The sequence below is a fragment of the Schistocerca cancellata genome, chromosome 12, assembly GCF_023864275.1.
Source record: "Schistocerca cancellata isolate TAMUIC-IGC-003103 chromosome 12, iqSchCanc2.1, whole genome shotgun sequence".
Lineage (NCBI taxonomy): Eukaryota > Metazoa > Arthropoda > Insecta > Orthoptera > Acrididae > Schistocerca > Schistocerca cancellata.
This window is the reverse complement of record NC_064637.1, coordinates 116427653-116442079: the sequence shown is the minus strand read 5'-3', so window position 1 is coordinate 116442079 and position 14427 is coordinate 116427653. Positions and strand designations below refer to the sequence as shown.

General features: G+C 38.4%; 1 protein-coding gene across 1 annotated transcript in view; it reads right to left on the bottom strand.

Moving 5' to 3' along the window:
* Window positions 1–14427, bottom strand: part of LOC126109589 (glutamate-gated chloride channel) — a 519836-nt gene that overhangs the window by 158059 nt on the left and 347350 nt on the right. Inside the window, exon 5 of the mRNA XM_049914624.1 lies at window positions 4434–4654. Within this exon, the coding sequence (XP_049770581.1) occupies window positions 4434–4654 (221 nt within the window). The remainder of the gene's footprint in view (window positions 1–4433; window positions 4655–14427) is intronic.

Sequence of the window (14427 nt, the reverse complement as noted above, 5' to 3'; positions counted from 1 at the left end):
TGAAAGTCTGGTTCTACATATTCTACTTAACAGAATCAGAAGCCTCTCTTCTCACATTGAGTAACATGGACTATTATATTAAGAAACATTGCAATGAAGTAGAATGTTAATTTGTCCCATTTTTCCCAGGACAGTCCCCCCCCCCCCCCTTTTCTTTCCTTCTTTTCCCCAGAGTTCCACGGTCCCAAAAGCTTTTTGGGGATGCTCAGATGTACTACTTTTTTATGATTGTGTATGGCTAAAGTATTTTATGCTAGTTTTCTCTGCATAGGCATGTACACTAGGAAGTAGCAATAGTGCAACTTGCTCTACAATCTTTGTTTGTTTACTGTAAGTGTTTTGCAGTGTTAGAATTACAGATTCACATTAAGCTATATTTTTGATTGGTGTGGATAGTAAGAATTTCCTTTTCCACTGTGGTAAGCAGTCTCAAGACATTATAGTGGATCTGTGACAATTTTAAATCTGTGTAATGACTATTTCATCATGCTAAAATGTAACTGTAATTTTAACGGCAACCAAATCTAAAATGTGAGTTTACTTTTACTCCAGTAGTGTAGAAACTGAAATGTATGTGTGTTTTTCTTGGTGAAATCTCTGTGGTAAGATGAAAAACATTGAATGAAACCTGAAACAGTGATGACTTTGCTCACTGTCAAAACATACTTTAATCCAATATTATGTGCTCATTTTGATGACAAAATGTCAGAAGAAAATGCATTTATTAGTAAAATACATATTTTTCTAAACTTTTTAAAAATCTCAGTTTTTAACAAAAATGAAATGGGCACCCTGTGTTAAAGGCATCACCTTCCTAACAGCTTTCTCATGCATACAATTTAACTTCTCAAATTTTTCATACATGTAATTTATGAAATGTTCTTAATTTTTAGACTGTAAGAGTTTTAGGTACAAGGGCTATCATATATGCTGTAGTTTATACTTGTGAAACAAATACTAACAAAGAGATAGAGGGGCTGGCCAGTACTTACCTCAGCTCAGTACAGCCGATAGATACACATAAAACAGAACCAAAAATTTACATTCCTAGCTTTCGGAACAAATGTTCCTTCATCGGGGAGGAGAGAGGGGAAAGAAAGGCAAGAAGGGAAAGGAGATTCAGTTACTCACAACCCAGGTTATGAAGCAACAGGGAAAGGAAAATAGGGAGGGTAGCAAAGATGGAGGCATGGTTGTCAGAGGGAAGCCAAAGATATTCTACTGTAAGTACTGTGCCAGCTTCAAACCAAAGAGGATGCATACAGAAGTAAAGAGGTATAGAGTATAAAGATAAACACAACTATGCAGGATGAAAAGATTCGTGAATGGCTAAAGAGGAACGGGAAAGAGGAGAAGACTGAAGAGTGAATGGGAGTGAGGTTGTTTAATGTAGGTTCAGTCCAGGGCGATGGCGGGATGAAAGGATGTGTTGGAGTGCAAGTTCCCATCTCCGCAGTTCAGAGGGACTGGTGTTGGGTGGGAGAAGCCAAATGGCACATACGGTGTAGCAGGTTCCTAGCTCCCTAGAATTATGCTGGAGGGCATGCTCCGCTACTGGGTATTGGGCATCTCCTAGGCGGACAGTTCGTCTGTGTCCGTTCATGCGCTCAGCCAGTTTAGATGTTGTCATGCCGATGTAAAAGGCTGTGCAGTGCAGCCATGTCAGTTGATAAATGACATGTGTTGTTTCACATGTAGCCCTGCCTTGAATTGTGTATGTGTGGCTACGTGTGAAACAACACATGTCATTTATCAACTGACATGCCTGCACTGCACCGCCTTTTACATCGGCATGACAACAACTAAACTGGCTGAGCGCATGAACGGACACAGACGAACTGTCCGCCTAGGAGATGCCCAATACCCAGTAGCGGAGCATGCCCTCCAGCATAATTCTAGGGAGCTAGGAACCTGCTACACTGTATGTGCCATTTGGCTTCTCCCACCCAACACCAGTCCCTCTGAACTGCGGAGATGGGAACTTGCACTCCAACACATCCTTTCATCCCGCCATCGCCCTGGACTGAACCTACGTTAAACAACCTCACTCCCATTCACTCTTCAGTCTTCTCCGCTTTCCCTTTCCTCTTTAGCCATTCACGAATCTTTTCATCCTGCATAGTTGTGTTTATCTTTATACTATATACCTCTTTACTTCTGTATGCATCCTCTTTGGTTTGAAGCTGGCACAGTACTTACAGTAGAATATCTTTGGCTTCTCTCTGACAACCATGCCTCCATCCTTGCTACCCTCCCTATTTTCCTTTCCCTGTTGCTTCATAACCTGGGTTGTGAGTAACTGAATCTCCTTCCCCTTCTTCCCTTTCTTTCCCCTCTCTCCTCCCCGATGAAGGAACATTTGTTCCGAAAGCTAGGAATGTAAATTTTTGGTTCTGTTTTATGTGTATCTATCGGCTGTACTGAGCTGAGGTAAGTACTGGCCAGCCCCTCTATCTCTTTGTAAGTATTTGTTTCACATCTTGATATGAGATTTTCCATTAATCATGTAGTTTATACTTGAAAACTTGTTGCACCATAACAATGAATTTTATAGTGGTGCAGAAAAGTATTCCCTGAAATTGCAGTATTTCATAACAGAATTAGAAAAAAACAGGATGGGCCTGTTTACTTGGAAAATAAGAGGACCACCTTGGAAACGTTTGTAAGCTACAAACCATTGCAATAAACAACACAATTTATGGTGTTTTGATCTTTCAACAATGCCTCAAACTCTAGGGAAACCCAATAAATTACATACACAAGTAGAAAATTCTGGTCATTTTTGGGAGGCCAAGTGCAAGATGGGACTGTTTTAACATGTCACGAACATCCTACAGAGCACACGCACTTTTGGAAAAATGAAAAATCATAACATTCTTAGTAACTAAGTGCCCTTTGTATGGATAAAGAGAGGAATACATGCGGATGAAGCAGTACTTCTTAAATTCTCGTACTCGGTTATCGCCTTGAAGTGAGAATGAAAGCAGACATAAAAAACAGGGCGCAAGGGACATTCAAAAGAGATTACATAACTGTGTGATGTCTGTTCATTCAGTATCCAGAACTGTGATACATATTATGTACACTGAAGGTGGAGGGGGGGGGGGGGGGGGAGAAAGGAAAGGAACTAACGATATCAGCTGTATCAGGACTTTACTAGGAATTTGCGGTAACGAGTGAAAATGTGTGCCAGACTGGGACTCGAACCCACGATCTCCTGCTTACTAGGCAGTTGCGTTTAGCAGTGTGCCATCCTGACACAGTGGTTATTGCAAATGCATGAACTATCTCGACACACTCCTTGGCCGACCCACCGATCCACATTCCCACCTCGTGCTACCTATCTTCAGTCCCCCTGTGAATTCACAATATCATTCGACCTCTGTCAAGAATCTAAAATTAGCGAGCACGGAGGACACGGGTGGGGACTGCAAATATGACTCGGTAAGTGGGAATGTGGGTCAGCCGCAGAGTGTTCCGAGACAGTCCGTGCATTTACAATAAACACTGTGTCCGAATGGTGCACTGGTTAACAAAACAGCTTAGTAAGCAGGAGACTCAGTGTTTGAGTCCTGATCCAACACATACTTTCTCTCATCACTGCTGATTCTGCATAAAGTCTCGATGCAGTTTATATCGTTAGCTCCTTCCCTTTCCTTTTCTTTCTCCCCCCTCCACCTTCAACTGACATAATAAAAATGAGATGATAGCAACAAATAAAACTTGAGCAGCCAGCAGGGACTGGCAAAGAATATACACATAAAAAAAAACTGCATACAAGGGAAAAAAAGAAGGAAAGAATAATTAATGTAACCAAATGTTGCCGGATGGGAGGGGGAGGAGGGGCAGTAATTATAAGTGCTGATTTTCTCTCTCTCTCTCTCACACACACACACACACACGCACACACAAAGCAAGGTTTCAATTATCTTCTTAACATGGCTCTGATCCATTTGTCTAATATTCTCTCCTCTTCTTTAACAATTTTCAGTGCAGTACACCAACCAAATCTGAGGAGTAAACAGCAATGCTGCATCCTCTGACACAAAGCAGTGAAGTTTGTAAGGAAGCCATTGCATGCAAGTTACTTAAACTGGTCCATACTCGGCAGTCATATTCTCCGCAATAAGATATAGAACATGCCTGAAGACAGGAAAATGTTAAGATAAAGTTAACTGACTGTTAAAGGATTAAACTTCATTTTCAAGTTGCTGTATCAGCGATAACATTGTCACCAATGTTAGGGCATTGGCAGATTTGTTAAGAAGTCTGCAACACAATATCTCTACAAACTTCCATGTCTAATGTGAAGATAAAAACAACACACTTCCTAATGAGAACAGATAACTTATTTACATTATCAGTGTAAGCTACTTCTACTGTAACACACAGTGCACAGCGCAAGAGTAAGTTCAGTATATCCGTGTACCCACCTCATAAGATAGACGACAGTGCCATTGCGGTAGATGCGGAGAGCAAAGTGGACGGGAATGAGGGGGTCTTTGAAGTCGCCGTGCATTATGAAATACGTGTCAGGCAACCAGACTTCCTCATTGTGGTGGATGGCGTTGAGGAATTCAAAGTTGCTGTGGTTGGAGTAGCGCAGGCGTGGGTCATACCACTGCTGCTCCAACAGGAACTCCACCTCATATTTCTGTAACGCAACAGCATGACATCAGTTAGAAACACAAAATTTGTAATGCTGCACTGTCGTGTATTCCCTAATGAAATGTGGCTAACACAGATACTACTGTAGCCAAATAAAGATACAAATTAAAACTGATACATAATTACAAATGATTCTGGAGTGCTAGTGTTTAGGGCTATGATTCCCTTCATCTCCCACATGAGAAGCTCAGTTTGGAAAGAGTGGCTGTTCAGAGTACAAAAAAAAAGTGTGACACACAATGACATGGCAAGAAAATTTTGTCCTCCAGTTTTTACTACCTAGCGACTGGATTATTATTATTATTGTCTTCTTTCCTTTCTCAGACCTTAGGTCTGGTTAAAAATGGAAAGTGACGCGGACCTTGATCAAGCGTGACTTCCTTTTAACTGTACAGTATATGTTACATTGCATTTAGGAACTTTCGGGTAATTGAACATGTATCAATAATTACAGATTTCTGTAGTTTGGATGTAGCTGTATTGCGTTGATGTACTGGTGGATATTGTGTGGTATGACTCCTGTAGTTAATAGTATAATTGGTATTTTGTCAACTTTATCCTGATGCCACATGTCCTTGACTTCCTCAGCCAGTTGGATGTATTTTTCAATTTTTTCTCCTGTTTTCTTTTGTATATTTGTTGTATTGGGTATGGATATTTCAATTAGTTGTGTTAATTTCTTCTTTTTACTGGTGAGTATGATGTCAGGTTTGTTATGTGGTGTTGTTTTATCTGTTATAATGGTTCTGTTCCAGTATAATCTGTATCCATCAGTACATTTTGTGGTGCATACTTGTATGTAGGAACATGTTGTTTAATAAGTTTATGTTGTAAGGCAAGCTGTTGATGTATTATTTTTGCTACATTGTCATGTCTTCTGGGGTATTCTGTATTTGCTAGTATTGTACATCCACTTGTGATGTGATTACTGTTTCTATTTGTTGTTTTCAAAGTCTGCATTTATCTGTTGTGGTATTGGGATCTTTAATAATATGCTTGCTGTAATATCTGGTGTTTATTGTTTGATCCTGTATTGCAATCATGAATCCTTCCATCTCACTGTATATATTGCCTTTTCTTAGCCATGTGTTGGATGCAGCTTGATCGATGTGTGGCTGTGTTAGATGATATGGGTGCTTGCCATGTAGTGTTTTCTTTTTCCAATTTACTTTCTTCGTATCTGTTGATGTTATGTGATCTAAAGGGTTGTAGAAGTGGTTATGAAATTGCAGTGGTGTAGCTGATGTATTTATATGAGTGATTGCTTTATGTATTTTGCTAGTTTCTGCTCATTCTAGAAAGAATTTTCTTAAATTGTCTACCTGTCCATAATGTAGGTTTTTTATGTCAATAAATCCCTTTCCTCCTTCCTTTCTGCTTAATGTGAAGCTTTCTGTTGCTGAATGTATGTGATGTATTCTATATTTATGGCATTGTGATCATGTAAGTGTATTGAGGGCTTCTAGGTCTGTGTTACTCCATTTCACTACTCCAAATGAGTAGGTCAATATTGGTATAGCATAAGTATTTATAGCTTTTGTCTTGTTTCTTGCTGTCAATTCTGTTTTCAGTATTTTTGTTAGTCTTTGTCTATATTTTTCTTTTAGTTCTTCTTTAATATTTGTATTATCTATTCCCATTTTTTGTCTGTATCCTAGATATTTATAGGCATCTGTTTTTTCCATCGCTTCTATGCAGTCGCTGTGGTTATCCAATATGTAATCTTCTTGTTTAGTGTGTTTTCCCTTGAGTATGCTATTTTTCTTACATTTGTCTGTTCCAAAAGCCATATTTATATTATTGCTGAATACGTCTGTTATCTTTAGTAATTGGTTGAGTTGTTGATTTGTTGCTGCCAGTAGTTTTAGATCATCCATGTATAGAAAATGTGTGATTTTGTGTTGGTATGTTCCATTAATATTGTATCCATAATTTGTATTATTTAGCATGTTGGATAGTGGGTTCAGAGCAAGGCAGAACCAGAAAGGACTTAATGAGTCTCCTTGGTATATTCCATGCTTAATCTGTATTGGCTGTGATGTGATATTATTTGAATTTGTTTGGATATTAAGTGTGGTTTTCCAATTTTTCATTACTATGTTTAGGAACTGTATCAATTTAGGATCTACTTTGTATATTTCCAATATTTGTTGTAACCATGAGTGGGGTACACTATCAAAAGCTTTTAGGTAATCAATGTATGCATAGTGTAGCAACCTTTGTTTAGTTTTAGCTTGATATGACACCTCTGCACCTATTATCAGTTGCTCTTTACATCCTCGTGCTCCTTTGCAACAGCCTTTTTGCTTTTCATTTATAATTTTGTTCTGTGTTGTATGTGTCATTAATTTCTGTGTAATGACTGAAGTTAATATTTTGTATATTGTTGGTAGGCATGTTATGGGGTGATATTTAGCTGGGTTTGCTGTGTCTGCTTGATCTTTAGGTTTCAGTTAAGTTATTCCATGTGTAAGTGTATCAGGGAATGTGTATGGGTCTGCAATGTAACTGTTAAATAATTTAGTTAGATGTGAATGTGTTGAGGTGAACTTCTTTAGCCAGAAATTTGCTATTTTATCTTTTCCAGGGGCTTTCCAATTGTGAGTAGAATTAATTGCTTGGGTGACTTCATGTTGCAAAATTATCAATTCAGGCATTTGTGGTATCATCTTGTATGTGTCTGTTTCTGCTTGTATCCACCGCGCATGCCTGTTATGTTGTACCGGGTTTGACCATATGTTGCTCCAGAAGTGTTCCATGTCTGTTATGTTTGGTGGATTGTCTATTTTAATGTGTGTGTTATCTATTGTCTGGTAAAATTTCTTTTGGTCTGTGTTGAATGTTTGGTTTCGTTTCCTTCTATTTTCACTTTTTTTGTATCTTCTAAGTCATTTGGCCAATGCTTGTAATTTCTGCTTCTTTTCATCTAATTGCTCTATCGCTTCTTGTTTTGAGATTTTACCCAACCTTTTTCGTTTTTTTTCTGACATTTCATTTCTTATAAATTATGTTAGCTGTCCGATGTCTTTTCTCAGTTTTTCTATTCTGATCTGTAGCCTGTGTTGCCATGCTGGTTTTGTGGGTTTCTTCTGTGTGTGGGTTGGTTCTGATCTCTGCCTAGTGTGTATATTTAGTGTAGGGAGTGCGCCTATATAAACCAGTAGTTGTAACTCTTGTTATTATTATTATTATTATTTACAGATTTAAGGCACACATGCTCAACAATACAATTACCAATGCCTGTAGTGAGATAATATGAGATCAAATGGCTTGTAACTTTTGAATCAGTAGATATAGAATATAAACTATTTTTTTCAATTTGAGTGTCTGTTTATCATCCACATCAGCAGACTACCCCATGTAACCAAGTATGATAAAAAAAGTAGTCGTCATTATACAATATCTGCTGAAAAGTTAAGAGTAATAAATTCATAACAATTAAAATAAAAAATTGGAATAACCTGGTTAGCTGATCACTTGATTTTTTTTTTAAAAAAGCTGTAGTCAAGTTATAATGATAATTTTATTTGAGCAGAACATTTAAAACACAACTTTTTTAAAAAAAAACTTAATTATTCTACAAATCAGTGTTACGCTTCTCTCATGTCGTGTCAAAACAACAAGAACAAAATTTAATTTTAAATGCAGCAAGGTAGAATACTTTCAGTTGCAATAATACCACTCCTAATATAAATACAATTATTTTTTTTATTTCCTGGTGTCTTTTTCAGATGTAATACATATACTGTGTGTGTACATGAAATCTCCAAATTCTTTTCCCAGCTGTGTCTTTGTGAACCCTATTATTCAATACACAATTTTCATATTGCTACTAATATCAGTATAAGTAGTTTGTGCAGAAACAGTTTATGTAATTAAATATTCAAAATGTACAACTCATTTAAACAACTGATAGGTAAAAAATCTACTCACCAAACAGTGGCAGACCTCACACATAAAGACTGTTGTGATTGACAAGCTTTAGGAGCTAGTGGCTCCTTCTTCAGGCAGATGGTAAGTTTCTCAAAATATACGCATTTTCCTAGACCTCTCCAGTCCTTTTGTTCCTTCCCCTTCAACCCTTCTGAAGATGCAGCCACTGGCTCCAAAAGCTTGCCAAACACAGCAGTCTTTTATGTGTGTGCTCTGCTGCTGCTTGGTGAGTAGATTTTTTATCTATCCAATTAAATAATTTATCTAAAAACAAAGATGATGAGACTTACCAAACAAAAGGGCTGGCAGGTCGATAGACACACAAACAGACACAAACATACACACAAAATTCTAGCTTTCGCAACCAACGGCTGCTTCATCAGGAAAGAGGGAAGGAGAGGGAAAGACGTCGTCTTTCCCTCTCCTTCCCTCTTTCCTGACAAAGCAGCCGTTGGTTGCGAAAGCTAGAATTTTGTGTGTATGTTTGTGTGTCTATCGACCTGCCAGCCCTTTTGTTTGGTAAGTCTCATCATCTTTGTTTGTAGATATATTTTTCCCACGTGGAATGTTTCCCTCTATTATATTCATACAATTAAATAATTTATATCTAAAAACAAAGATTCTGTAACTTACCAAACGAAAGCATTGGTACGTTGATAGAGACAAAAAACACACAAACACACACACAAATTTCAATCTTTCGCAACCCACGGTTGCTTCATCAGGAAAGAGGGAAGGAGAGGGAAAGACGAAAGGATGTGGGTTTTAAGGGAGAGGGTAAGAAGTCATTCCAATCCCGGGAGCGGAAAGACCTACCTTGGGGGGAGAAAGGGACAGGTATACACTTGCACACACACACACACACACACACACACACACACACACACACACATATCCACCCGCACATGTACCTGTCCCTTTTCCCCCCCAAGGTAAGTCTTTCCGCTCCCGGGATTGAAATGACTCCTTACCCTCTCCCTTAAAACCCACATCCTTTCGTCTTTCCCTCTCCTTTCCTCTTTCCTGATGAAGCAACCGTGGGTTGTGAAAGCTTGAAATTGTGTGTGTGTTTGTGTGTTTTTTGTCTCTATCAACGTACCAACGCTTTTGTTTGGTAAGTTACAGAATCTTTGTTTTTAGATATATTTTTCCCACGTGGAATGCTTCTCTCTATTATATTCAATTAAATAATTTTATCAATAATTGATTGTTCTCATTTAAATATGAGCACTTTAAAATTGGACTCCACTAATACTTATTTGTTTTATGATTAACATATTTTACATAAAAACTCATGTTCTCTTCTTTCTGATGAACATCTTATCTTTTCTGAAAATTGTATTTCATAAGTTATACATATTCAAAATTGTTGTTTTTCAGAAAGTTTGAATCAATAAATATAATCCTTTTGAAACTCCAATGACATTGTCTTGCAGCTCTACTTTTTCTGTTTCTGAAAATATTTACATTTGCCAGAATAACAAGTTAGTTAAGTAAATATGTAAATTCGAAAATTTGATTTTCTTGAAAAATCTAGATAGACTTTGTGAAATATGTGGAACAAAAGTGCATACACAAGCTGCAGCTCTAAAGAATAGAATCTATCTTTATGCCACTTGAAGATTATGCATCTCACAGTACGATAAAGTATCTCTGACCCATTCTAAGTATTACAGACAACCTAATAAAAACAATATCCATTAGACATGACTAAAAGCAGTGAATACATCTCACAGTCCTTTACTAGCAGTAGAGCAAACCAGCAGCTGATATGTGGATGGCTCTGCTCCCTATCCCTATCCCTATTCCCCCCCGCCCCTCCGCCCATCTCTCTCTCTGTCTGGCCAATAATTCATGTCTTTTTTGTAATGAATAAACCTGTGTATTTCATCACATTGAAGAAACCAATTTTGCTCATCAGTACCCCTTCTCATTTCTCCATTAGGAACAAATTAATAAGTGAAATCTACCTTCGATATCCGTTAATCCACAAGTACCCTTTCTGGATCAAATTGCCTGTGAAATAATTAAACAGCCATGTTACTTTGCATTATGCCTACTTTACAACCAACTGCAGCTTTACTATACTGTAATTGGAAAATCCATTCAGTTGTTTTGAGGATATTTAAACCCATGACTGATTTTGAAATTATGCAGTTTCATTTTCATGTGCTTGTGACAGTTCAACTCAAGTGAAACACTGATGTACATTGAGTGATCCCAAACGTAACACTGTTTTCCTATGTCAAACAGTCTTCCCAAAAACGTGTCACATAATTCACCATCTGATATTTTCTGCACAGTTATAATTGCACTACCAAGCGGTGTCAGTATGGGCTACCCATTCTATGTTCCTACACCCACACTTCAACATCTGCCCTGCTGCCCAGTGGAACAAAATAAGCACTAATGGCTTGCTCTTGCCACATGTACTTGGAGGTGCTAATCAACCTAAAAACACACTACACCTAATAGCAATAATTACTAATCTGCAAATGAAGTAAACACTGATTAATGTTGTCCAAAACATTGTTATTAATTGGCAATAAAAATATCTGCACTTATCCACACTACACCCTGTGGAACTGCTGCCTGTCTACTATTGTTAGCTTAATACCTATGTGGATACAGTGTTGTTTTCAAAATACTTGCTTGCATCTATAAATATTGTGTCTTATTTATAAAAATAAGGCTGAAAGCAAGGGGAAACTACAGCCGTAATTTTTTCTGAAGGGGTGCAGCTTTACTATAGGTTAAATGATGATGGCGTCCTCTTGGGTAAAATATTCCGGAGGTAAAATAGTCCCCCATTCGGATCTCCGGGTGGGGACTACTCCAGTGGACGTCGTTATCAAGAGAAAGAAAACTGGCATTCTACGGATTGGAGCATGGGAAGTCAGATCCCTTAATCGGGCAGGTAGGTTAGAAAATTTATAAAGGGAAATGGATAGGTTAAAGTTAGATATAGTGGGAATTAGTGAAGTTCGGTGACAGGAGGAACAAGACTTTTGGTCAGGTGAATACCGGGTTATAAATACAAAATCAAATAGGGGTAATGCAGGAGTAGGTTTAATAATGAAAAAAAAATAGGACTTCAGGTAAGCTACTACAAATAGCATAGTGAACGCATTATTGTAGCCAAGATAGACACAGAGCTCACGCCTACTACAGTAGTACAAGTTTATATGCCAACTAGCTCTGCAGACGAAGAAGAAATTGATGAAATATATGATGGGATAAAAGAAATTATCCAGATAGTGAAGGGAGATGAAAATTTAATAGTCATGGGTGACTGGAATTCGATAGTAGGAAAAGGAAAAGAAGGAAACATAGTAGGTGAATATGGATTGGTGTTAAGAAATGAAAGAGGAAGCTGCCTGGTAGAATTTTGCACAGAGCATAACTTAATCATAGCTAACACTTGGTTCAAGAATCATGAAAGAAGGTTGTATACATGGAAGGAGCCTCGAGATACTAGACAGAGATTTAGGAACCAGGTTTTAAATTGTAAGACATTTCCAGGGGCAGATGTGAACTCTGACCACAATCTATTGGTTATGAACTGTAGATTAAAACTGAAGAAATTGCAAAAAGGTGGGAATTTAAGGAGATGAGACCTGGATAAATTGACTAAACCAGAGTTCATACAGAGTTTCAGGGAGAGCATAAGGGAACAGTTGACAGGAATGGAAGGAAGAAATACAGTAGAAGAAGAATGGGTAACTTTGAGGGATGAAGTAGTGAAGGCAGCAGAGGATCAAGTAGGTAAAAAGACAAGGGCCAGTAGAAATCCTTGGGTAACAGAAGAAATATTGAATTTAATTGATGAAAGGAGAAAATATAAAAATGCAGTAAATCAAGCAGGCAAAAAGGAATATAAACGTCTCAAAAATGAGATCGACAGGAAGTGCAAAATGGCTAAGCAGGCATGGCTAGAGGACAAATGTAAGGATGTAGGGGCTTATTTCACTAGGGGTAAGATAGATACTGCCTACAGGAAAATTAAAGAGGCCTTTGGAGAAAAGAGAACTACTTGTATGAATATCAAGAGCTCAGATGGACACCCAGTTCTAAGCAAAGAAGGGAAAGCAGAAAGGTGGGAGGAGTATATAGAGGGTCTATACAAGGGCGATGTACTTAAGGACAATATTATGGAAATGGAAGAGGATGTAGATGAAGATGAAATGGGAGATATGATACTTCATGAAGAGTTTGACAGAGCACTAAAAGACCTAAGTCGAAACAAGGCCCCGGGAGTAAACAACATTCCATTATAACTACTGACAGCCTTGGGAGAGACAGTCGTGACATAACTCTACCATCTGGTGAGCAAGATGTATGAAACAGGCGAAATACCCTCAGACTTCAAGAAGAATATAATAATTCCAATCCCAAAGAAAGCAGGTGTTGACAGACAGGTGTTGACAGATGTCAAAATTACCAAACTATCAGTTTAATAAGTCACGGCTGCAAAATACTAACGCGAATTCTTTACAGATGAATGGAAAAACTGGTAGAAGCCGCCCTCAGGGAAGATCGGTTTGGATTCTGTAGAAATATTGGAACATGTGAGGCAATACTGACCCTATGACATATCTTAGAAAATAGATTAAGGAAAGGCAAACCTACGTTTCTAGTATTTGTAGACTTAGAGAAAGCTTTTGTCAATGTTGACTCGAATACTCTCTTTCAAATTATGAAGGTGGCAGGGGTAAAATACATGGAGCGAAAGGCTATTTACAATTTGTACAGAAACCAGATGGCAGTTATAAGAGTTGGGCATGAAAGGGAAGCAGTGGTTGGGAAGGGAGTGAGACAGGGTTGTAGCCTCTCCCCAATGTTATACAATCTGTATATTGAGCAAACAGTAAAGCAAACAAAAGAAAAATTTGGAGTAGGTATTAAAATCTACGGAGATGAAATAAATCTTTGAGGTTCACCGATGACATTGTAATTCTGTCAGAGACAGCAAAGGACTTGGGAGAGCAGCTGAACGGAATGGACAGTGTCTTGAAAGGAGGATATAAGATAAACATCAACAAAAGCAAAATGAGGATAATGGAATGTAGTCGAATTAAGTCGGGTGATGCTGAGGGAATTAGATTAGGAAATGAGAAAATTAAAGTAGTAAAGGAGTTTTGCTACCTGGGGAGCAAAATAACTGACTATGGTCAAAGTAGAGGGGATATAAAATGTAGACTGGCAATGGCAAGGAAAGCTGTTGTGACGCACCGATTATTCAAAGTGCCGCTGCGCAATTAGGTGCGTCCTCTACATGCGGCTCTGTCTGCCAGCCATGCAGCAGCCGTGCCACCTAAGTGGCCAGCCGGCTACTGGACTTGGACTTAGTGCAGATTTGACCGTTACCGTGTACACATGCCTTACGTGGTCTACTAGCTCTGTGACTTACATGTATTGTGTCGTCTTTTGAAATATAAGTGTTCAACTTGACATTATAACAATTGGCGATGAGGATGGGATTTTTCCTTTTCATCATTGACCCACAAGTTTCCTTGGCTACTTTCGAGCAACTATTGCAAGGTCTCATTGAACAGCAAATGCTTCTCACGTTAGCGATTCGCGATTTCGTTGCGGCATCCATTGTGGGCGTTTCTCGTCATTTTCTATACCTCCTTTTCCTCCTTATGACGAGGCGGCAGAAGACTGGTCTGATTACAAAAAATGTCTTCGACAGCACTTTTTGGCATTTCATGTCACGGATGAACAAACATGTAAGGCTCTGTTCCTTTCATGGCTTTCACCTCAAATGTATCGATTGTTGTCTCAATTGGCTCCTTTGAAAGATCCTGCATCTTTGTCCTTTGC